A 25,388-nucleotide genomic window follows, 5' to 3' on the forward strand; every position below is an offset into this window, starting at 1 on the left:
AGTTGACATTTAAGCTTGATAGAATATGACAGGGAGAGTGAGTGAAAGGAATTCAGGATAAGTACTAGATTTACGGTTTAAGTGGGTACTCAAAGGGTGGTCTGAAAACCTGCGGCAATCTGCAAGCTGTCCCCTCTCCACCTTGGGATAAGTACAGAAATGGAGAGTAACCATTAAGAAATTTTGATAGTAACTTGACAGAGAAATTTTATGTCTATTAAACATAATAATTTTGAATGCTTTTAAATTTTCATTTTTCTAGTAACTCATTTTTACAGAAGTACTGGTTGGACATTTTTAGAAATGTGGGGAAAAGACAATGTGGGGAAACTCTGGCTTTTAACCACTTAACCAAGTGGATGACTCAAGATGATATTTCCTGAGATGAGAAAAAGCAGGGCAGGAGTGTCTCTTGGGGGATGGAAAGCAAGTGGGCCCGTTTTGGACCATGCTCAGTTAGAGATGCCCATTGGGCACCCAAGCCATGATGCAGAGTAAATTGTTGGGTATAATACTCTCATGATACAGAGTAGATCATTAGGTATATGAGTTCTGGGGAAAGACCAGGCTTGGAGATAAGACTTGGAGCTATCAGCATACAGAAGGTATCTGAAGCTGTGCGATTGGATGAGATAACCTATCTAGGATTCGGAGCTAGAAAAGAAGACTGATAAGGAGCAGCCAGAGAAAGAGAAGGAAAACCAGTATGGTGTCATTAAAACCAACAGAAGAAAATGTTTCATAAAGGAGTAAGTAGCCATCTGTATCTAATGCTGCTAAGAGGTCTGGTAAGGTAAGAATAGATAAGTGACAACTGGATATGGCAAATTTGGAGACCCTAACAATAGTAATTTCAGTGGAACAGTGAGAACACAATCCTTACTGGAGTAGGTTAACAAGAGACTAAGTGGTATGGAAATTATCCTGTAACAACATAAAATTGTTTCAAGTAGTTTTGTTGTGAAGGGAGCAGAGAGATGCAATGAAGACCTATGTGAAATCAAGGAAGATTTATTCGATACAGATTTTCCTCAACTATGCAGATGGGAATGTCCAGTAGAATCAGGACATTGGTAATGCAGACATGCATCAGAATGCAATTCAGAAAAGCTTAGCCAAAATACTGGATAGGCAGTTCTACATATTGAAATGGACATTAATAGTAGTTGTGGAAATTACATTCCATCTTCATTCCATTCCCTACAGGATTCTACTGGGGCTCCATGCTCAAGGTGAGGAATCGGGATTCACTAAGGCAGTTTGGGATTATAGTAGAGATATTGAAATCTCCTTTAGTGCTCATGGTGAGGAACTGGGAATGGTACATGCCTGGTTTATTGGGGTTCCATGATATAAATCTAACATCTGAACCTTGAAATGTTGCTCCTTCAAATTATAATGACACCTTCTACCTCACCCATAGAAATTGAAATTGAAGCATGTTTGCCATTTTGACAGGAGTACAAAATTTCAAGCTTTGAGCAGAGACTGATGAATGAAATAGAATTTCGCTTGGAACGTACCCCTGTGGATGAGTCCGATGATGAAATCCAACATGATGAGATCCCCACGGGCAAGTGTATTGCTCCCATCTTTGACAAAAGACTCAAGCACTTTCGAGTCACAGAAGGCTCTCCAGTCACATTCACCTGCAAAATTGTTGGAATACCTATCCCAAAGGTAAGGGAAGATGACTACCAGTTGGCAAAGCAACAACACAGAAATGCAGACATTACCTTAAGAAAGTTTTAGCAGACTCCAGTGAAATATCTACTAGGGGAATAAAAATCAATATCAGAGCCCTGACTGCATAGCTCAGTTGGTTAGCGTGTCGTCGCAATAGCCAAGGTTGCAGATTGATTCCTGGTCAGGGTACATATAGGAAGTAACCAATGAATGCATAAATAAGTGGAGCCATAAATTCAATGTCTCTCTCTCTCTCTCTCTCTCTCTCTCTCTCTCTCTCTCTCTCTCTCTTTCTCTTTCTCTCTCTCTCCTTTTTCTCCTCCTCCTTCCCCCTTCCTCCCTCTCTTTAAAATCAATAAAAATAAAAATGAGGGGGAAAAAAAGCCCAAACCTGGCCAGCGTGGCTCAGTGGTTGAGCATCGACCTATAAACCTAGGAGGTCAGGGTTTGGTTCTCCATCAGGGCATATGTCTGGGTCGTGGGGTGTGCAGGAGGCAGCCAATCAATGATTCTCTCTCTCATTGATGTTTCTATTTTTCTCTCTCCCTCTCCCTTCCTCTCTGAAATCAATTAAAAAACACATATTTTTTTAAAGAAACAATACCAGAAAGTTAACAAAATCCAGTAATTTGACTAAAAGAGGCAGTCAGGAATAGGATTGTTAAGTAGGCCAAAAATAAATCAGACTTATGGGTAAATTAGAATTTTATTAAAATTTTAAAGTAATCTTCTTAGTCATGATCCTCTGTTTTGGGCTATTGAGTCTCTCAACCATCACTCTCGCCAAATTGATATATTTGTTTTAATACTTATTGAATATCCACAGTGTGCCTGTTGTTGTACAAAGTGAGCTATATTTGTATCATTACTGTTAGGTTGGTAAATGCTAAAAATGTCATATCATTATCACTGGCTGCTGAAAAATTTTATGAGTCATCAGATTTTTTGGCAGTCAGCTGAGAGAAGGATTTACACCCAGTATGGCTGCGGCAAGGGATCTCTCCACTCTTCTTTCACAAAGGTTAATTAGCATGGCATTGGCATGTATGGTTAGGTTACCAGGAAATGTAGAGGAGGGCAGCTGCAACCTGTAATTAATCCCACTCCTACCCCTCTTTGAGAGAGCTCCTTGATACATACAGAATTTAACCTGAGAAATATATATGTATATATTCAAATTTTAGCCAGATGAGAAATTTAGTGAGTGAATCCTGGCCTCATTCTACTTGGCATAAGAAACTGCACTATCCTTTCAAGCAAGGTGAGCTATTCCAGGCCCTGAGATCTGCAACTGCAGAAGACTTGAGCCTGTAATGGGATAGGATAATGGGAATAGGATAATGGGAAAAGATTCAGGCTCCTGGTTTTCTTTATTTTGCCTCTGAAAACACGTCTGGTTCTTAAGGTAACTTTTAAAGTAATTATGAAGTACAATAAAAATAGTCAAAAGCTTTATCTCTATCCTAAATTATATAGAATTTTTAACTTAAGTATTGTATAAGTGCAGGAGCATATCACACTGTTTTTAATATGTTTTATAATTTTTCTAAGTGTTTTGTAAGAGATGTCACTTATAAAGATGGGAATCAGCCCTTGCCTCACCCTACTCCCTACTTCATTACTCCTTAAAGATGTACAGAACAATGTATTTCCTCCTTGATTATCTTTCATTTCAGGTCTACTGGTTCAAAGATGGGAAGCAGATTTCCAAGAGAAACGAGCACTGCAAAATGAAGCGAGAAGGAGACGGGACATGTTCTCTGCACATCGAGTCCACCACCAGTGATGACGATGGCAACTACACCATCATGGCTGCCAACCCCCAGGTGGAGATGCAGAGCTGTGCTGCAGGCCGAGGAAGGCGCAGTTGAAGTCATAAATGATAACTTGAGAAGTGCGAGTTACTAAGGATTGCTGAGGAAAATGAATGAGAAGCATTGTGATTGTGTGTAACTACAGCACAGTATCACAACTTAGAAGACCAGTTAGCCACTGATGGGTCCCTCAACCCCTCAGCCTTTGTCAAAGGGCATTAGTGATATCTATTCACTATGAACACATCCCAGACCTATTGGGCTTACTTTTGTGTATATCAACTCATTGAATCTCTTGAAGAGTCAAATAATCTATCAAAGAATTTTTTGTTTTTGTTATTTAGAGAAAAAGCAAATTACTTCACAAAGTCTTGTGAATATCTCTCAAACTCATAATCTCCTTTTTTGGGGGGTAAAAATTAGAAGGCCGTAATATTTTGCTTTCCTTTTCTGAATAAGATTGACTTAAACTTTTCCTAAAAGATATGGCTGAATAAATATGTTCAACTACCATTAGGATAGGAATTTCTATTCTCACCCACTCTTTATATTAAAATATTAGTTTTGAAGGTAATCTTTAATGAGGGAAGTATAAGAACAGTTGGCCATGATCTCTGTGTGTGGCTGCAGATAATGTTAAATGCACAAGAATTCATTTTTTTAATTTGTGCTCTGTTTATTTCGCAACTTAAAAATGGAAGTCATCAAAATGTTCTTAAAAATCCCTCCCCCTGGAATATGAACAATGATTTAAGGAGTCATATTATATTTTATCCCCCCAAAGAAAACTTATAATAGTTAGTTTCATAATGTTCATGTCCAGAAAAGTTTATATAATTTGAAAAAAAATGTAGAATTCTTATTTTAATCTTATTCATTTTCTTAGGGGAGAATCAGCTGCTCTGGCCACTTAATGGTACAAAGTTTGCCTATTCGCAGTCGACTAACATCTACTGGCCAGTCTCACAGGTAAAGACATTATGAATCTTCCTTCTCTAGCCCCTCCCAAGCAGCCACCGGTACTTAATGTGTAATCCTCCACCTGTAGCATCAGTGTCACCTGGGAGCTTGTTGCAAATGCAGAATCCCACACCCCACTCCAGGATTACATTTTAATACTATCCCCAGGTGACTCATAAGCACACTAAATTTGAGAAGTACTGGTCTACAGCACACTTTTGATACTTTGAAATTTGTAACCATCAGTGGCACCTGTGTGCATATAAATCAGACTCTTTAGATTAAATTACCATTTTTTCTTTAATAAAGTAAAAACTGTTAATGATTATATACATATAGATTGAATATCGTTGTTGTTGTCTCCAGTATACCAGTTTTCTCCAATAAACCACTTGGCTTTCTTCTTCTCTGATTTTACTAACCTCTAAGAGAAGAAGCATGGCTTTTCCTCGAGTCTTACAGAGACCATAAAATATTAGCAAAGCATTCCATAGTTGCTGACATGGATGAATTAAATGTGACTTACCAAAGAAACAAAAATAGTGACTCATGTTTCAAATACAGTATTTCACCATCATTGCCCTATCCCTCCCCCTCCTCCTCCTCCTCCTCCTCCTCCTCCTCCTCCTTCTTCTTCTTCTTCTTCTTAAAGAACAGCTGTTACTGTTGGTCAGTCTGAACCAGTAAGTTCATGATAATCTTTAATGGTCTGCCATAATTTATAGGCAGGTCAAATTTTATTACTCAGAGACACAGGGATTGCAGCTGCCTTGTTCTGGGCAATAAACAGGACTTCTCTTTTGGATCTCATCCAAATCTCATCTCTTGAATACTGATATATTTGTTTATTTTGAGACTTTTGAACAACTGGCCAAACCCAAGAAGAGCTGAGCGACTTAACCCAGAATGACTTCAGAGAGAAAGAAGCTAAAGCCTGTTTATTTGATTACAGATCTTACAAGATAATCCTACAGTGTATGAGATACTTACCACGTTGTTTTTTTACGTGAGCGTCACACCACTATTTATATTTATTATTTGTTTATGGTCCAGCAACACCCTTTTCCTCCCTCACCGCCCTGCAAAAAAAAAAAAAAAAGTGTTCTCCAGGTCCTATAGTCATGCCTGCATGCCCACTGTCATCAATTTGTAAACTGGTTTCTGTATTTAATGCCTGAATACCTTTGTTGTTATAGAGGAAGGTCCCGAGTGCAAGAAAGAGACAAGGAGCCCCTACAGGAACGCTTTTTCCGGCCACATTTCCTGCAGGCTCCTGGGGATATGGTAGCTCATGAGGGGCGCCTCTGTCGGCTCGACTGTAAGGTAGACCCTAGTACCCGTCCCTGGTTCCGGATCGGTTCACATTTTGCAATTGTTTGCTTGTTTGTACTTATTTTTGTTTGTGTTTATTTTGTGTGGTGTTTTTTGTTTGTTGGTTGGTTTTTTTCAAGGAAGAGGGGACTAGGGAAGGGAGAGAGATCACTTCCCCCCACCCACCCACAATGCTCAGTGTTTAATACCAGACAAAAGTATTTCATGAAATTTTTAAATTGTTATATCTTTTTTTTAAAGCTTCACTTGAGGATATTTTTCCATTGATTTTTAAAGAGTGGAAGAAAGAGGGAAAGACAGAGAGAAATATCAATGTGAGAGAAACACATCAGTTGGTTGCTTCCTACATGAGCCCCAAACAGGGTCTGGGCTGAGAAACCTGCAACCCAGGTAATGTCATTGACTGGAATCGAACTGGGACCCTTCAGTTCGCAGGCTGACACTCTATCCACTGAACCAAACTGACTAGGGCTTAAATTGTTATATCTTCATAATGGTATCGTATCGAGTTAATGCTGTGTTTGTAAAAGACAACCAAAGAGGTGTTATAATTCCATTTTCCTTGTGGTGCCTGGAAAGTCTTTATTACTATGAAGCCAAAAGTGTGACTTTTCCATCCTTGGAGCAAATTGCTGTGAGATAGAGCCTTTTAAAAATTATAAGCATGGCCTGACCAGCATGGCTCAGTGGTTGAATGTCGACCTATAAACCAAGAGGTCACAGTTTGATTCTCGGTCAGGTCACATGCCCCGGTTGCAGGCTCAATCCCCAGTGTGGGGCATACAGGAGGCAGCCAATCAATGATTCTCTCTCCTCATTGATGTTTATCTCCTCCTCCTCCTCCTCCTCCTCCTCCTCCTCCTCCTCCTCCTCCTTTCCTCTCTGAAATCAATAAAAATATATTTAAAAAATAAAAATTATAATCATGAAAAGATGGCTCCAAGGCAATTATGAAAATAGACGCTAGTTTCTCTTGCTAGTCAACATTCATCACCTGTAGCTATTCCACATTCTAATTCTGTGATCAGAGACAAGGTTCACTTAGGCAGCCTGGATATCTCTCAGTATGAAGAGAAACTTAATCACCCGTCTGCCTCTACAAAGATGCTGAGTACGATGGAAAATTAATATGCAAATTAGTAAAGGCTTGTGGGTAAGCATTCATAAAGTCCATTTCTCTTGGTGATTCTTGCTCTCCCAATGAAGGCCTAAAGAATATTTGGGATTGGCTATTACTTCTTTCACCCTAAACCTGAACAGATACCCATGCCTGGGTCCTATCCCCAGAGAGTCTGATTTAACATTACTGTGTTAAATAGTGGGCATCAGCATTTTCAAATGCTCCCCATGTGATTATAATACACAGTAAGGTTTGGGAACACTGGTTTAATGTCTGCCTTTCACTTGGCTCCTCTCACTTAGTAGGTATCTGAGCAAGGTGTCCTCTCTGAAACTGACACTGCAGGCCTGCTTTATCTATTTAGCTTCTTCATTCTTATTTATGCTATAACTAGAGGCCCGGTGCACGGATTCATGCACTGGTGGGGTCCCTTGGCCTGGCCTGCAGGGATCAGGCTGAAACTGGCAGTCGGACATCCCCCAAGGGATCCCAGAGTGCGAAAGGACACTCTGCAAAGTTGCTGTCATTTGGTAGCTCCTATGTTGAGCATCTGCCCCCTGGTGGTCATTGCGCATCATAGCAATCAGTGGGTCTGCTGGTTGGCCAGTCACTTAGGCTTTTATATATAGAGATAGAGATTATGACCTGAAATACTATACAATTTAAATTCATGTGGCCATCCATCCAGATCCCAATGTCTCTTCACTACTCCATGTTTTCTCTCACTATTTGATGCCAGATAAGGATGAAGAATTCAGCCAAATCAATCTGCCTGTCCCCAGTCTCTCATTTGCCTCAGCTGTCCTGTTTTTTTCAGGTGAGTGGCTTACCACCCCCAGAGCTGACGTGGCTGCTCAATGGCCAACCTGTGCTACCAGACGCCTCCCACAAGATGCTGGTCAGGGAGACTGGAGTCCACTCTCTGCTCATTGACCCTCTCACTCAACGTGATGCGGGGACCTACACATGTGTTGCTACCAACAAAACCGGACAGAATTCCTTCAGTCTGGAGCTCACTGTAGTAGGTAAGGTTTGCTGCTGGGACCCTTAAACGTGACTCCTTCCAACGTCATTGCCCAAATATACAGAGCCTCTGACAGAGTTCTTCAGTCCTTTTCCCCACCAAGTCTAATCTCAGTTTCTTCTTCACTGTAATAGGGGCCATATTTTGTACATTGCTTTCAAAGAAATGTCAGTAAGCTAAAAATATAATAGGGTTCCGTGTGCCTATTATGCATGCAATAAACAAGAGTCATTTTAATAGTTAATTAATTAATTAATTAATTATCCAATTAATTAACTGAGCATTACTAAATTCAAGTCACTTATCCTACAGTTCATCACTCCCGGAACACACAAGGCTCCTCCTCACCCCACTCTCTAAGCTTTCATACCTTTACCTGCCCTTCTCTGCCTAGCAACCTCTTACTCATTCCCTAAGGCAGCGGTTCCCTAAGGTCGAGACCCCTTAGGCAGTCGAACGACCCTTTCACAGGGGTCACCTAAGACCATCCTGCATATCAGATATTTACATTATGATTCATAAAGTAGCAACATTACAGTTATGAAGTTGCAACGAAAATAATTTTATGGTTGAATCACAACATGAGGAATTGTATTTAAAGGGCCAGAAGGTTGAGAACCACTGCCCTCAGGCTTAATTAAAATGTCACTACCAAGGCACAGAGGACCCACTAGGGACAGTCTCCTCTGTTTCCATAGTACTTAGGCAAGGAGACACTCTCAGAGCACTTACTCTGTAGCAGTGTACTCCTATGCCCCGAAAGCGACTAGGAGCTCCTAAGGTCAGAGATTCTGATCTGTTCTGTGGATCTCGGGTGTCTGACTCTGCCTGCAGCACGGAAGGTGCCCAACAAATGTCGAGTCCATAACTAGGCAATGAACTTCTGCCTTATAAGATGATGTGAACAAAATGAATGCCTGCCAAAAAGGACAAGTCATTGTCACCTATGTGGCACCAGCCCTTCGGGGTAGTAGTCCAGCCAGAATTCAATTTCAGAACATATAAGTTTGAGTGCTGGGCTTTCCCCCAGGTGTGGCCCCTATAGGAAATCGGGGTGTCTTCAGCATGCTAATCCTCTCTCCAAGCCAGTGGCTGGTTCCCCCACATATCTTTTCCTTTCTCTCACTCATGATTTCTTCTTACCGACAGAGTAGAACAAGTTTATTCTGCAATGATATATTGATTGCCAACTTTTTCTTTTCCCCACTCTTTTGCTTAAATAGTGACTCTGGAACCCCAAGATCTGTGGTATATTTGTCTTAGTTGATTCTGCCCGCCCCCCCAAAACCTCCTTGGGAAGTATAATTTGTGTATTTTTTAAAAATAGTATATACTTCTTTCAACTTTTTTATAGCTGTAAACTTCTTCCAAATAAAAAGTTCAGGAAAATTAACGTATCTTTTACAAAACAAACTCCTATAAATAAGAAAAAGGATAAAAAAATAATTAAAGAGCAATACAAAGCCTCAAAAATAAAAAGGATATGTGCAGTACATAAAATATATTGTTTCTCAAATTTTACTGCTGAGCAAAAAATTGCACACCTACCAGTTGCATCCTCTGTGTGCGATCCAGACCCTTGAGTGTTGCCTCTTATAGAATGTGCAGAGACAGTTTCCTCATTTCTTTTTTAATCCTTTCTGGAGCTTTTGTCAAGGCAGTGACTCCCACTTGGAGGAGTGAGAAGTGCTCTGAAGAGGAGCTAAGGGGGTGGGGGATCCACTCTGCTAAATTCCAGAACTGTAATGAGTTTGAGAAATGAACCCCCAGGCACTTACTATTTAACCAAGAATGGTCCTTCTCTTGTTCAGCCAAAGAGGTGAAGAAAGCACCTGTGATCCTGGAGAAACTGCAGAACAGCGGGGTTCCCGAGGGCCACCTGGTGCGGCTGGAGTGCCGGGTGATAGGCATGCCGCCGCCCGTGTTCTACTGGAAGAAGGACAATGAGACCATTCCTTGCACCAGAGAGAGAATTAGGTATGGACCCCACATGCAAAGGGACACCCAAATCCATCTGTAGCCTTTTGAATCTGGCTTCTTTTGCTGAGATTAATGCATTTGAGTTTAGTCCATGTTATTGTGCATATCAAGAATTTATTCCGCGTTGTTGCTGGGGGGTAGTCTATTGTATGAACGTCCCACCATTTTAAACTGTGAAAACATGGGAGGGGGGAGGAAGTGGGAGGACGGGTGTAAAGGGGGGTAAACAGGAGACATCTGCAATACTATCAACAATAAAATATATACAGAAAAAAAATGTATAAGGAGGAGCACTTGAGATCTTGCTTCCCATATGTCGTCAGTTTGGCTCAAATAAACTCCTATAAAAATTAAAAGCAGCCCTGGCTGGGTGGCTCAGTTGGTTAGAGTATCTTCCTGTGCACCGAAAGGTTGCAGGTTCAATTCCCGGGCATGGTACATACCTAGGTTGCAGGTTTGGTGCACACATGGGAGGAAATGAATCGATGTTTCTCTCTCACATCAATATTTCTCTCTCGCCGAAACCGGTTTGGCTCAGTGGATAGAGCGTCGGCCTGCGGACTGAGAGGTCCCAGGTTCGATTCCGGTCAAGGGCATGTACCTGGGTTGCGGGCACATCCCCGGTGGGGGATGTGCAGGAGGCGGCTGGTCGATGTTTCTCTCTCATCGATGTTTCTAGCTCTCTATCTCTCTCCCTTCCTCTCTGTAAAAAATCAATAAAATATATTTAAAAAAAAAAAAAAAAAAAAAATATTTCTCTCTCCCTCTCCCCTCCCTTCTTCTCTCTCTGAAATCAATAAAACATATTCTTAGGTGAAGATTTTAAAAATTACAAATGGCCCTAGCCAGTTTGGCTCAGTGGATAGGGCATCGGCCCAGGGTCTGCAGGGTCTTGGTTTGGTTCTGGTCAAGGGCAGGTACCTTGGTTGCAGGGTTGATCCTCAGCCCTGGTTGGGGCGCATGTGGAAGGCAACCAGTTTATGTGTCTCTCTCACATCGATATTTCTCTCTCTGTCTCCCCCTCTCCCTTCCACTCTCAATTAACAACAAACACAAAAATTTTAAAAATTACAAACAAAAATGAATAAGGAATTTATGAAGACTAAGCATAGTTTCTGTCATGTGTCTTTAGTCATATTAGTACCCAGAAAACCTCTGTGATGATAATAAGCTAAAATAAAATAAAGCAAAACAAAACATTAAGGCAGTTAAACAACTTCTCTATCCATCACCACATGCTTGTTTTTAAAGTAACTTTAAGGATCAAGTTCCTTACAGTGGGTGCCTTGCTTGATTTCCCCTAACCAACTTTATTTCTTTGCCATTTTGGTTTTATGCCACAAGGGGGCAAGCAAACAAAGGCAGCTAGTGTACAGAAATTCCTACTGAGAATTATTTCTTCACAGTAAAGGGAATTTGTGCCAGAGACTGTTGTAGCTGTCAGGTTTTAAAGAATTTGGGCATCCGAGAAGTCTATGATTTTATATAGGTCAGGATTTTTCTCTGGTAAAACTTAAGCAAGAACTGAGAATAATCTCAAGTTCACACTTCAGCCTAAATCAGTGGTTCCCAACCTTTTTTTTGGCCATGCCTCACCTAAGCATCTCTAAAATCCTGATGTCCCCCTCCTCTGTGACATATAATTCTTATTATTCAAAAAGTGAACAGCTATTCATGTGGAGGAAGCCTAAAAGGCCATTACCTTGGTCTGACAAGCTTCCAAAGAACATGGCAGCCATGAAAGAGAAAAATAGAAGAACGAAAGAACAGTTGAAGTTCTGAGGAAGAAATCACTAAGAATTTGTTAAAAAAAAAAAATAAGAATATGAAGTGATATGAAAAATAGCAAATAAAGTTTCAAAACATATAATAGAGAACTGAAATGCACAAATATGTCACAATATATATTTATATACTCTGTACGAGGCCCCTAGAACCATAAGAAATGCAAAAATTTCACTGTTAATAACTCATTCTCGAATTGCCCCCCTTAGAAATCAAATTGCCCCCCTGTGGGGCGTGTGCCCCACGTTGGGAGCCACTGGTCTAAATGAAGGCAACAGGTTCAAGCCAGCCTGAAATCCTGGTGGAAGTATCCGGGATTGCAGTCTTGAGGCAAGTGGGAGGAAACAGAAGGAAGAACATGCTGTTTGCTCCTGAACTGTATTGAGCTAAATGCTGCACATGCCCAGTTGGTTGCATTAAGAAATACTCCCTCCACGCTAACAGTTCCTCTGGGCTCGGGACCAAGCTTTCCCATCACTTCCTAACAAAGTTAGTGTTAGAAATGTCCAACCTGGTTTGGAAAAGAGGTTTTTCTGGACTTTGGCTGTGACAAGTGGGGCTGCGCCGGTGGGGAGTCAGAGCAACGGGAGAGCAAGACCGGTCTCAGCCTTCATCCCAGCCTCACTAGGTCAACTGTGGCTCTTTTGTGACTTCTTTCTACCTCACGTTCGCCTTTGATGTTTGCTTGAAGCCGAGTTCCCCTTTCCTCCACCTAGGAACACCGCACCACTGCATTTGTCCCCAGAGTTTCCCTGAGCCCAAGCCTTGACAAGCCGTTTCTGCCCCCAGATACAATATGGATATATTCTTTCTTTTCTCCAGTATGCACCAGGACACGACGGGGTATGTCTGCCTCCTCATTCAGCCAGCCAAGAAATCAGACGCCGGATGGTACACACTATCAGCAAAGAACGAAGCCGGAATCGTGTCCTGCACTGCTAGGCTGGATATATATGGTAGGTGTACTGGCATCGGTTGAACATCTGTATGTAATAGGCAACTTTTAAAATCTCCCCCCCCGGCCGGTGGTGCTCAGTGGTTAGAGTGGGGGGGTCAAGGCTTCGATTCCTGGTCAAGGGCATGTACTTGGGTTGCAGGTTCAACCCTGGCCTTGGTCAGGGTGTGTGTGGGAGGCAACCAATTGATGTGTCTCACATTGATGTGTCTCTCTCTCAGTCTTTCTCTTTATTTCCTGCCCTTCCTTCCTTCCACTCTCTCTGTATGTCAATGGAAAAAATATCCTTGGGTGAGGATTAACAACAACAACAAAAAGTAATTGTCTAGACCCTGAGGTCCCTGCTATTTATTCATAGGTGTACACCAGGTACCCCCCCCCCTTTTTTTAGTGCCATACAGGAGGAGACTTGGCCTGCCATTTCCCTAGGTCTAATATTTAGAGGAATATATAGATTTCTGATTATTTTCCCTTATTCTTAGGCTCGAAAAGAAACTCAACTCTGAAAGAAGCTGACTCTACTGTACTTTCCCCAGGGAAAGTCAGTGGAGAGAGGACAGCGACATGTTTGCTTATCTAGGCTAAGTTCCTTAACCATTTCACAAGTTTCACCTGTCTGAAGGAACTAGGTCTCCAACTCAATACCAATAAACCCTGAAACTGATGACTCACCCCGACCCTGCCCTCAGTGGCGGAGTTCCCAGTTCAGTTTGTCCTGGCTCACCTCTTCCTTGTTCCTGTGCTGATTCTACAGCACCAATAGGAGGCGCTATGTCCTTAGTTGGGACTTGTGGGTGGAGGAGGGGATGACGGACTTGAGCTGAAATCAATCTCCTATGTCCCTCACCCCACTTCCTGCCTGTCTGAGGAATGGGGGGGTAGGCTCTTCTCTCTCTCTCTCTCTCTCTCTCTCTCTCTCTCTCTCTCTCTCTCTCTCTCTTCTCTCTCTCTCTCGCTTCTAGTAGCAATTATAGGAGTCCGGTACAATGTCAGAGACAGCAGGGGGGGCTAAGGGATGGCGGGCTGGGGGAGAGGCTTGACTAGCTCTTCACTATGGCCTCCCAAGCGCTGGCGCTTCAGTGGAATCGCTGTAAGTTTTGTCCTGGGCTTTGTAGCTTCCGAAGTTTGATCTTATTCATTCACTCAGAAGTATTTAAACTCTGAAAGACTGATTTAAAACAATGAAATGAACAAAGGACCAATTTATAAATGGGGATGCTGGGTACCTTTCTAGAACCCAGAGCCTCATGATTCCTCACCTGATACTCCCCCTTCTCCTCATCAAAGCCTCTGGAAACCTAATCAGAAGACTGCGTGGCAGTTTCTGGATCAGAGACGACGGTAGAGACTGGGCAGTTTGGATGGATAGTTCGTTCAAGCCATGGGCCAGCCTTCCTGCTATAACTCATGGCTGATTAGGGTGATGAGAGCGTGGGGTGGGTCCTTCTCAGAGGTCGGGACCCATCTTTTGGCTTCCATTTCCACAGGTTTCTTGTCTCCACCTTCTGAGAGCCTACAGCCCTCTCTACACTGCCCCTCGCAGGCCCCACGCTTCGGTGAGAGGGGGTAATTTTGATAAATCACCTAGGCGCCCACTCTTCCTTCTTATAGTCCTCAATCTTACTGGATTAGAATCACCGGCTTTGCAATTAGGGGTTTAAGAGATCACTAGCCCAGTTTCCCTACTCCTGGCAGGGAAGGAGAGATTTCATTGTTTTCTTTTACAAATGAGTTATTGCAGACCCAGATATATGTTAAAGCTTTACCCAGACCCCACAGAAAGTGTTGGAGTGGCAACAGAATGCACACCTGCAGTGTACTCCTCTGATTGCAGCATGTTATTCTGTTCATTTTCCAGCTCAGTGGCACCAGCAGATCCCACCGCCCATGTCCATCCGGCCCAGTGGCAGCCGCTATGGATCTCTCACCAGTAAAGGACTTGACATTTTCTCTGCCTTCTCCTCCATGGAAAGCACAATGGTGTATTCGTGCTCTTCTCGGAGTGTGGTGGAGAGCGATGAACTTTAAGGAGGTCTGGGTGCCTGCTGTGTACGGGGGCAGACTGTGGAGAGGGAAGGAGGGTAAGCCAGAACCAGTGTTTCCCAAACAACTGGATCTGAGTAAGTCCCCACACTGCTGGGCCTGTGGCAAGGAGCGCTTTGTGTAAATCCACTGCGGACTCTTGCAGTCTCCGCTGGGGCTGTGCCTTTTAAAGATTCCAACAAAAATGTGAGAAGACAAGAACAGATGAACCAAAGATGTCATGCCGCTGCCACCCACTGCTTTGGGGGAAAGCTAGCATGCTCCCCTGCCCCATGCTGGGTTAGGGATGTTTAGACCCTACTAGGAGCAATTAGGGGCCATATTATATGCTTGGGCTGAGAAGAGTTCAACAGTAGTGACCTTAGGTATCACTGACTCACCAAATAATAAAAAGGAAAAAGATGGGAGGCCTCCATCACCTTTCATTGATTACATCCATAGCTAGCTTTAGTCTCGGTGGCTTCATCAAGGCAGCTTCTACTTAGCATTAGGAGACCATGCCATGCGACTCACACATGTGGAGAAGCATTTTTGCTTATCCTGGGTGTACTGAGCCACAAAATAAGGTGCCAAAATGTGCTTGAGATACAAAATCACTGAGACACTCGATATTGCACAAGTGCACTTATTCTATAGCCAAAACAGGGCTCCACCCACCTGTCCGCACCATTTTCTTTTGGATACAATGGTGAGTGGAATTTATATATCCCTAGACTCTAGAACAGTGGTTCTCAACCTTCTGGCCCTTTAAATACAGTTCCTCATGTTGTGACCCAACCATAAAATTATTTTTGTTGCTACTTCATAACTGTAATGTTGCTACTGTTATGAATCGTCATGTAAATATCTGATATGCAGGACGGTCTTAGGCGACCCCTGTGAAAGGGTCGTTCGACTGCCAAAGGGGTCGTGACCCACAGGTTGAGAACCGCTGCTCTAGAACTATGGGGTTGCTAATAAACCAGCCAGTAAGAAATATTCTATGGGGACACTTTTTAAACTACTAGCTTCCATGGCCACTTGCAAACTATCCAAGAGTCACCTTTGTCTGCCCATAAATATACTGACACTCCCAACTCCTTCCCTCTCCCCAAAAGTCTGGAAGTGTATGAGGGAGTGAGGAAGAAAGAGATGCAAACAAGGGAAGGAAGTGATGGGAGAGTGTTTTTCACTTGCCCCTGCAGAGCAGTGGGTGTGAAAGGAGAGGTCATTAACCAAATTGCATTTTCTATATATAAAATAGTACGCTAACTGGGAAAGTAGAAGGGAAGGGGAATTTGCCTCTGTATTCTAACCCAATTCAAACCCCGCCTTTCAACTTAAGGGAGTTTTAGACAAGTTCACTGCAATATCCCCAGTGCCTAGATGAGTGCTTAGCACAAGTAGACAGTCAACAGATATTTTTTGGGTGAATGAATCTTACATTAGATAGAGAAATCTACCATTCACACACCAGCCCAAAAATTGCCCTGGGACTGCTCATCACAGCACAGTTTGTTCCCCAGCTATATGAACCGGAAGCATCTGTTACCAATCCCCTGTGCCCAAGTCTCTGGTGTTCCCTGAGCTGGGCACCCTCAGCAGGCAAATTACTCAAGTGAACAAATAGTAATTGCTTAGAAAGACTTGACATTTTCTTCACTTCAAGGCAAGGATTTTCAGTATAAAAATAAATTCATTCACTCAAAAAGTCATTTGTGTATATATAAGATGCTGTGCTGGAGACTGTGAGAGATACAGAGATATGAATAGGACACAGTTCCTGGCCTCAAGGAGCTTACAGTCTAGTAGAGTAGGTAAGATATAAGGCATGTAGAGTGCTGCTTCTTGGGGCTATATATATATATTCTTTATTGAATAGAAGTTTCTTGTTCTCTTCATCCTATATTTTTCATGACTCTAAAATCAAGGTTTCGGTCAATTATTTAGCAGAATTATTAGATTTTGTTTCCTTTTTCATGTATTCAGGAACAATGCTAACAATGTGGGCAACTGTAATAAAATAGCATGTATTTCATGTAGAATGCATCCTGCAGGATGTTCTATTTCCCTACTGGCTTCTATTATGAAATCTCCTATAACCAAAGAGAACTTTCTAACTCCAGGATTGCTCCTTCACAGTTGTGCACCCAGCACCCCCCGACCATCACATTTGTGTAAACCCTAGACAATTCTCCCATGGAAGGAGATTTTTCATCTCTATTTGTCCTAGCTTTCTGAATACTTTTTTAAATCTGTTGCCTTTTGGTGTTTGAGAACTGGGACAAATATTATATTTGGCCATTAGATGGCACTATCTAACCTAAAATATAAAAGCCCCCCCAAATTTGAAATTGAGCTATTGGATGATGGTAAAGCAGGGTTTCTCAAGGTCAGCATTATTGACATTTTGGACTGGATAATTCTTTGTTTGGGGGCATCAGTATTTTTAAAACATCCCAGGTGATTCCAATAAAAAGCAAAGGTTCAGAAAAGTCACTTCAGAACTTATCCAGAAAGGTCCAAAGGGATGCAGATGGTATAAAGCCGTCTGGTTGGCATCGGTGAAGAACGTACTCCCCCTTGTTGCCCATGCAGTGCCTGCCTGGAAAGTAGAAATAAACATGCACTTTGGCCTCATTAGACCCTACTGTTTTGTCCAATGTTCATTAGACATGTGTCATTCATGAAACCTCAGAAGAACCTCAAAAACATGCAAAAATGGACCAGCGAAAGTTGGTGCAATTCATCTAGCCCTTTGTTTCAAAAAGCTGTGCTGAGCCCATAAGCACCTTTCTCTCCAAAGAACCAAAGGGCTTTTTATAATGCAGTCATAGAAATGGAGATTGGTGAGAAAGTGGAGAAAGAAAATGGGCCATTAAAACCACACCGTCTTTTTGAAACATAGTGCCCTTCACCAAAGTAAGGTTTTAATTAGAATTGCCAAATAGTGGAACTGGTTTCAGTGCATTCTTCTCTTTTTATTCCTTTCTTAACTTTTGTTGGCAGCCAATGAGAAATTAAATGGTCAAGAGACTAAACGTGGTAGCGCTATGGCTCTGAATCACACATGCCATGGAGAGTAACTCCCAGAGGAATCAAAAGCTGACTTTTGTAAGGATGGGTTAACTTGGAAAATCCTCAAATGATACATGGGCTGCCTTCTAAATGTTCACTTGTGAATTGGTTGTTTAAAACTCAGAACAAATTTTCTTACACACATATCACCCAGTACTATATTCCCAAGTGAACCCAGTAACTCCCATTTAACTCATGATTGAGTTACAAAATCTACTACGCCTGATTGGGTGATGATCCAACAATAGGGATCCAGGTAACACAGCCAATAAGAGGAGAAGAAAGACGTCCTCCTCCCTTTTTTGTGTCTATGATGTGTCAAAGCTAAAGAATGTCTATGGTCCTTCTGTATTTATCCCCATCCTCAGATGCCCCGTATCCCATGTTCTATAACCCCCTGCTCTAACCCTTCCCATCTCACCCCGTCCCTGTCAGCATGTCAGCGTGCTTCATGATCCAAAATGACCTATTCCAGTTCCACACATCTTGGCTTGATGTTCAGAGAGAGCAGTCCAATTGAACAAATTCTGAATGCCTGAGAGTCCTTTAACTTCTCAAAGGTGCTGCATTTCTAAAAGCAGTTGCTTTCTTACTCCCATCAGCAACTAATTGATAGAATTACTGACAAAGTACAAAAAAACAAAACTAAACTAAACAGGCTGTGAGGGGAGGTTCTAGGAAACTGACTGGGTCAGGCACCCATATTGTCCTTGTTGATCACAGCCTCCTCCGGACCTCCCCCTACCCACACTCTCAAAGTACCTTCCAAGCTGAGATCCTGGCCTGACTCGGTTTGTATGTGGACTCTAAGTTGGTCGTTAACTTAAAGACAAAGTTACTTATAATGACTTTTATTCACGGTCCCTTATAGGGTCCTTGGTTAACCTGGCCTCAAAGTATTTCTGATGATGGTTGAGTTGAAAATCATTGTGCCTTACCAGTAAGATGTACAGTTACTTAGATCGCAGTAGAGTTTGTTGAAGTCCTTTACACCACTAATTGTTTTTTCTTCAGTGGATCAATATTTCAGAAAGTTCATTACTAAAGCTTTGCTTGAAGAATGCCAAGCAGCTTCTAAACTTTGACAATGCAGTGGTCATCAACATGCTAAAAGAAAGTTGCTAATACTATGTTTTCAAAAATCTGTGCGGTGCAAAAATGTGCATATTTGTTTAAAAATATGTTTGCTTCTTATTCTGTCTAATTATATATTAGTTAGCCTACTTGGTATAATAGAACCATCACCACACTGCCTTTTGTTAATATGTACACAATGGCCACATCAAACTCCAAAGAGCAATAATAGCCTTGGAAATTGCAAGAAGTAGAGAAAGAATACACTTTTCAATCCTCTGAGAATTGTGCCATAAAGGTAAGCACAAAGGAAATGTCATCTGTACTATAGAGGCGCATAAACACTAATTTGCCAGAAGATTTAACATATAAATGAATAGAAAATGTTTCCCTAATAATAATAATTAAAATATTTTAACATTACTTGAAAATATTTTAAGGCTGAATTGAAATAAATGTACATTTTCCTTTAAAATGCAGGAAACAGTTCTATGGTTCAAGTTTAAAAATTACTTTTTGATTATAATAGATTTTTTACTGTACAAAAATATTTGAGACTTTAAAAAGGATTTTTAAAAATTATATTTAAAATTGTATAAATTACTACATAAATTATAAACTACTTAAATATCTCTAGAGCAACAGAAAGATAACTGGGTTTTGGTCTTCCTAAAATATCCAGTAGATTCAATAGACTTCTCAGTGAATGTCCTTTAGCAATCTAAGATTAAAATTTATTCTGCTTCCTAACTGAAAACAGAGACACTTTAAAAAGTGAGACTTTTGAGACCAGTTTACATTGGAAATTAATGGAGACACAAATACAGTTTTGTCACAATATGAGGTGCTCTAATACCCACAAGAAACATGAATTATTTTTATATGGTAAAAGGGAATTGCTCGATGATCCAAAATTCCAAGGAATCTGATATTTCTTCACAGATTCAGTGAGTTATCTGCAAACTAGAGGCAGGTTCTTGTCATTGTCCCACAGTTAGTGGTTTAAGAATCCAGAGATCTATATACTAGTATTGACTATAGAAGTCATTACCATAGTCAGTTACACACAAGATTACTAAATTTGTATGAGTGCACAGTATAAATGGTTTTACTCTGATTTTAAGGAGAGTTAAAACCCTGCAATTCAAATGACATAATTTGAATGCAACTATATTTTTAATGCACATTGATAAATTAAATATTATTTTTCAGTATTTTGATTTCAGAGATACCTTATCTTCTTTTCTGATTTTCACTTTCTTTTTTCAATCCTTAGCACTAAGTTTCTTGGTAGACCCTTCTCTCTTCATTACCTCCCTGTCAAGATAAAAATCTGTAAAATATTTAATAGCATTAGGGTTTTAGTAATTCCTATGAATTTCAGACATGTTTTCCAATTTCCTATAACTCTGGGGTCTCTGTTTCTTTATCTATAAAATAAGCATAATACTTGAATCTTTCCCAGGATGGAGGATAGGATAAACGAATATTTATGAAGAGCTTATTTTAAAGACCCTTAAAAAAAGTAGTAGCAGGGTTTTTTTTATTCCAAGGGAAATGCTAAAAATATTTTTCCAAGTAAGTAGTTAATTTGTTTTTTAAAAGTTCACATTTCCTTCCTGCCTCACTATTTTTTCTTAAAAGGATAATACACAATGGCAAAATCTTCCTCCAGATGGTATACAGTTAAAAAAAATACCTGGAAAAAAATTAATTCAAGAAATAACCTAACTGCTTACTGCAGGCAGATTCCAGGGAAATTTATTTTGGCACAGGCAAGAGTAGCCAAAGGGAACTCTGGTTCTTGTGTCTATGATTGAAGCTAGTGGGGAAAAAAATGACTTGGCAGTGCACAGAGAAATAGCAAAGGCGTTCCTGTATTCCTTTGTGGCTTAAGCAGTTCAGACAATGCCATCGTGCAGTTCCAGACCCCAGTGAAGAAATGTTCCATGCTAGCATGTCAGTGGCCTTACAGTGAAATGAATCAACGTTAGAATAACAGGTTGATATGGACCCTCAAAATGAGCATATATTTTGGTCTCTGTTTTCCCATTCACAGTTACATCAGGTCTGAATTTAACCCCGATGATTCATTTCAGCCATGAGGACTGACAAAGGATGTATTCCTGCCATAGGAATGTACACACACACACACACACACACACACCCGGAGTCGTGGAGCATCCATAGCTAACCTAATCCAATCAGAACCAAGTGACTCCTCTTACACTTCTCCTTTCTCTTCCTACATGAGTTCTTTCCACTTGAAAACACCCAAGGCCCCAGAAAGCTCACAAACACAGTGTGCTTCCACCTTAGGAAGCTTGAGTCAACTTATTTTCTAAGGTACTTTTTTGGCTATTGAAATCCTGATGGAAAAACCATTAGAGTAGTCACTTTGAAATGTAGTAGTCACAGTGAATTACGTAAACTGCATATTTTGCCTTTACTACTAGAAAACCATTAATGGATCTTGGCTTTTATTCCTGTTCCTCTGCATCATGCATGTCAGACAGTCTGTGGAACTGATCCCTTAAGCCAAAATGTTTGTGAGCATCACCTGCGTCTGTGTTCCGAAGATACATGGTACTGTATTCCAGTAGACCACGTCGTCTCCATGACTCCCGTTGCTGTTTTCTAGTCATGCTTTCTCAAAGATTTGTGGAGGGTTGTATTTTGTTTGGGAACTTTGTAACTAGAAAAGGAAAATTAAGAATTTAAAAAGTTATTTAATGGATGTTTTCAAAAGCAGTTTAGAGGATGTGATGGACTGTTTCTTTATTCCTTAAATAAAATGTTATTTATTCTCAATTAATTGTTGGATTTGTTTTGTTTTTGTCCCCTGACTTAGAATGTAAGATGGGTAAGTTCTTGTTGTCAGTGGTTTTCTTTCAGCTCAGGTATTTTTTGGACACACTACCAGTATGAAATAGCAAACCAAACGTCCTGTGTTAAATCAATAAAATGGTTGTTGAAGCTTGTATCCACTAGTGCAGTAGTCGGCAAACTCATTAGTCAACAGAGCCAAATATCAACAGTACAACGATTGAAATTTCTTTTGAGAGCCAAATTTTTTTAAACTTAAACTATATAGGTAGGTACATTGTTATTAACTTAATTAGGGTACTCCTAAGGCTTAGGAAGAGCCACACTCAAGGGGCCAAAGAGCCGCATGTGGCTCGAAAGCCGCAGTTTGCCGACCACGGCCCTAGTGTATTCATGACCAGAGAGAATCGGGTATATACATTCTGAGGAGATAGGTCATATATTTATGGTCTTATATGCACTTTGAAATTTCTTTCACCTCCTAAGTAGTAAAAAGAGATATCTTTAGTGACACCCAAAGAAAACATACAGCAGAGTCTAGCCAAATTCAGTCCAAAAATAGCACTTCACTTTCTTTTTAATATGTTTTTACTGATTTTAGGGGGGGGGGGATAGAAACATCAATGAGAGAGATGCATCTATTGGCTGCCTCCTACACATTCCCTACTGGAGATTGAGCCTGCAACCCCGGGCATGTTCCCTGACTGGGAATCAAACCGTGGCCTCTTAGTTCAGACGCTCAGCCACTGAGCCACACAGGCTAGGCAGCACTTCACTTTTACTGTAAGATGGTATAATTTAAGTGAACGGAGTCTTAATTGTTGAATCCTGCAGCTCTATTAACCACAACCCAAACAAAGGCTATCTGGCTCATATCTAGCAGAAATTTTATTTTATTTTATTTTTTAAAAATATATTTATTGATTTCAGAGAGGAAGGGAGAAGGAGAGGGAGATGGAAATATCAATGATGAGAGAGAATCATCAATCGGCTGCCTCCGCCATGCCCCCCACTGGGGATCAAGCCCCCAACCAAGGCATGTGCCTTGGCCGGAATTGAACCCGGGACCCCTCAGTCCACCAGCTGATGCTCTATCCACTGAGCCAAGTCGGCTAGGTCTCTAGCAGAAATTTTAGATCTTCATTAATATCAAGGGCGCCTCATTGACTTAGGAACTGGCTGCATTGGCTGTTAAGAAAGCCGGATCCTTTTTAACATTTACAAATATAAAGAATGGTAATGAGGTTAATGGTGTCGCAGTAGATACTGTTTAATTAAGCGGTTCTCAACCCTGAGCCCATTAAAATCACCTGGGAGCATTTAAAAACTATCTATGCCCAGACCTTACCTCAGAACAATTAAATCAGTTCTTCAGCTGGGGGCCCCAGGCTTGGTATTTTTTCAAGACTCCCGAGATGTGATTCTAATGAGCTGTCAGAGTGGAGAACCACAGACCTTCATGGCTTTTCCCATTTTGATAGCCCCCTTCATTTGTATATGATTCTTCAAGACTTCTGGCCCTAGGGTTCAGGGCTTCAACCTCCAGCTGGCACCCAGGGCAAGCCCACTTACAGTAACTAGTCCAACTGACAAACCCTGTCCAGAAAGGTGAGGGGGGGAATGTTCTCTTATTATTTAACTAGGGGCCCAGAGCACGAATTCGTGCAACGTGAAAGGAACTATGGGCCGCAAAGCTGCAGTGGGCACGGGGGGGGGGGGGGGTCTCAGCCCATCCTGAGAGCCCCAGCCCAGCCCCTCCCACCACGGCCCCCAGTCCCCTGTCTGCTGGCAGCCCCATTTCCACTGGCGCTCCCATGCACTGACGGCACCAGCAGCGGGTGCGAGCACCAGGCGGGATCCCGGTGTGCAGGAGCAAAGAATTTTCAGTAACCACCAGAGCTCACTCCAATGACAGCAACCAGCACCCCTCCTTGGTCTGATGTCCCCGCTCACCTGCTCCACCATCCCACCACCGCGGCCAACAACTGCCATGTTCTACACTCTGCCGCCTGCTGCCAATGCCCGCCATGTTCTGCACGTGCCCCCTGGTGGTCAGCACATGTTATAGCGACCGGTTGTCCAGTTGTTCCTCTGTTCGGTCTATTTGCATATTAGCCTTTTATTATATAGGGTGTCCCCTCTTATGAGCTCATCTGGCACCGATGGTAATACGAACACTGTTGAAGCATTCAGCTATATTCTGTTTAGGACTGCTTATTGATTAATCCATGTGTGTCCTTCTTGGCTGCCTACCCAAGGACAAGGATGGTTTTGAGTAAGCCTGGGTATGGGTGCTTGATACTATTTGTTGATTTGCTGAAAAAAGGAAGACCAGGTAAAATATATATTTTTTAAATTTCAATATCCTGAAATTAGAACATGGATTTTCAACTTTTAGGTTGCTTGGTAACCTAAAATCTACGATGTATATCTCAACTTCAAAAAAAATTTTACACTTTCTTTATCCAAGCTCCTAATCCATAAACCATGATGGATTTGCCAACATAGTTTGAGGAGTTTTTATCAAAGATTGGAGTTGATCACTGACTTCCATTTACATTTCCCTAAAATATCTTCCAGGAAAAAAATAGTACATCAAGTTGGGTGGAAAGCTTAGGGGTTTGGTAAGAGCTAAATTACTTCCAAAGATTTCCAAAACATAGAAACAGGCAGCTGAAGGCATAATATTGAACAGACACATTCCCATTCCTTTGGGATAGTGGGAATGGGGGAAGGAGAGGCATTGGATTAGAATCCCATCATTTTAATTTAAATTGTTCAATTTCATTAAGAAACAGCTGTTTAATATCCATAAAATAATTATTTATTGTTTATAGTTGTAGAGAGAAAATGAAAAGAATGGTCTCTTTTACAAGGTATTTATTCACTCCTGGCAGAGGGATGTGAACACAATATTTTTGTTTGTTTTTTTACACTGCTTTTATTCATTCTCAAACTCTACAAATTTACTGGGGTTATTGATGAAGGATCTTAAGTCTAAATAATTAAGCTACTGTACCCACATAGTGAGGCAGCAGATGCCCGGAGCCTTGTCATTCGTCCACTGAGAGTGGAGTGTGACCAGAAAAGGGTGCTGGCATTCTCACTTCCAGAACTGTGCTGCCTGTTGGGCAGTAGTGTCTTCTAAGAGCCGTTGAGGTTAAACATTTTACTCTCTAATTTGCAGTTCTGAAGCAAAGTCCTCAACCCTCTTCAGTTCCTTCCTACCAGATATCAGAAGGGAAATTTATCGTTAGTCTCACAATGGATTTCTAGGGATACACTTATAATTCTGTAAGTTTAAATTTATGTGCTAGGAAGACACATTCCTTACAGACCAAATGGGTTTTGATAATTAGCATAACTAAGACAGTAAACATTTCAATGGAGACTCTCTGTAGATACTTTGCAAATAGATGTTGTATCTGACATTAGGCGTTGGAATCCATAACAAGGGTTTGGGGGATCTCGTTTTGTTGTTGACTTGTGACAAGATCCAAAGGTAACTTAAGAATCCTACTTATTCTAATTATTAGCAAGACATTCTCCCAAATGCATTCTGTGCTGTTGACCACAAAGTCACTGTTTACATTAAGGTTTGGTTTATTCATCTAATGGGGTAAACAAATTTATAAAAGTAACTCAAACAAATGCCATGTGTATTCTTTTGCTCCCATTTTGATTAGCCTTCATGGTAGTGAAGCTCTTATTGCTCAACTTGTGCTGATTAAA

The 25,388-nt window shown here is 41.3% G+C and overlaps 1 protein-coding gene across 2 annotated transcripts in view; it reads left to right on the forward strand.

Moving 5' to 3' along the window:
* Positions 1 to 21,645, forward strand: part of MYPN (myopalladin) — an 89,628-nt gene extending 67,983 nt beyond the window's left edge. For both annotated transcript variants that reach the window (XM_036336891.1, XM_036336890.1), the window contains exons 13-20: positions 1,459 to 1,680; positions 3,363 to 3,512; positions 4,387 to 4,469; positions 5,657 to 5,783; positions 7,730 to 7,937; positions 9,748 to 9,913; positions 12,524 to 12,657; positions 14,515 to 21,645. In XM_036336891.1, the coding sequence (XP_036192784.1) occupies positions 1,459 to 1,680; positions 3,363 to 3,512; positions 4,387 to 4,469; positions 5,657 to 5,783; positions 7,730 to 7,937; positions 9,748 to 9,913; positions 12,524 to 12,657; positions 14,515 to 14,684 (1,260 nt within the window). In that variant the 3' untranslated portion in view covers positions 14,685 to 21,645. The remainder of the gene's footprint in view (positions 1 to 1,458; positions 1,681 to 3,362; positions 3,513 to 4,386; positions 4,470 to 5,656; positions 5,784 to 7,729; positions 7,938 to 9,747; positions 9,914 to 12,523; positions 12,658 to 14,514) is intronic.
* Positions 21,646 to 25,388: the final 3,743 nt, after the last annotated feature.

This window comes from Myotis myotis, unplaced genomic scaffold (assembly GCF_014108235.1).
Source record: "Myotis myotis isolate mMyoMyo1 unplaced genomic scaffold, mMyoMyo1.p scaffold_m19_p_15, whole genome shotgun sequence".
NCBI lineage: Eukaryota > Metazoa > Chordata > Mammalia > Chiroptera > Vespertilionidae > Myotis > Myotis myotis.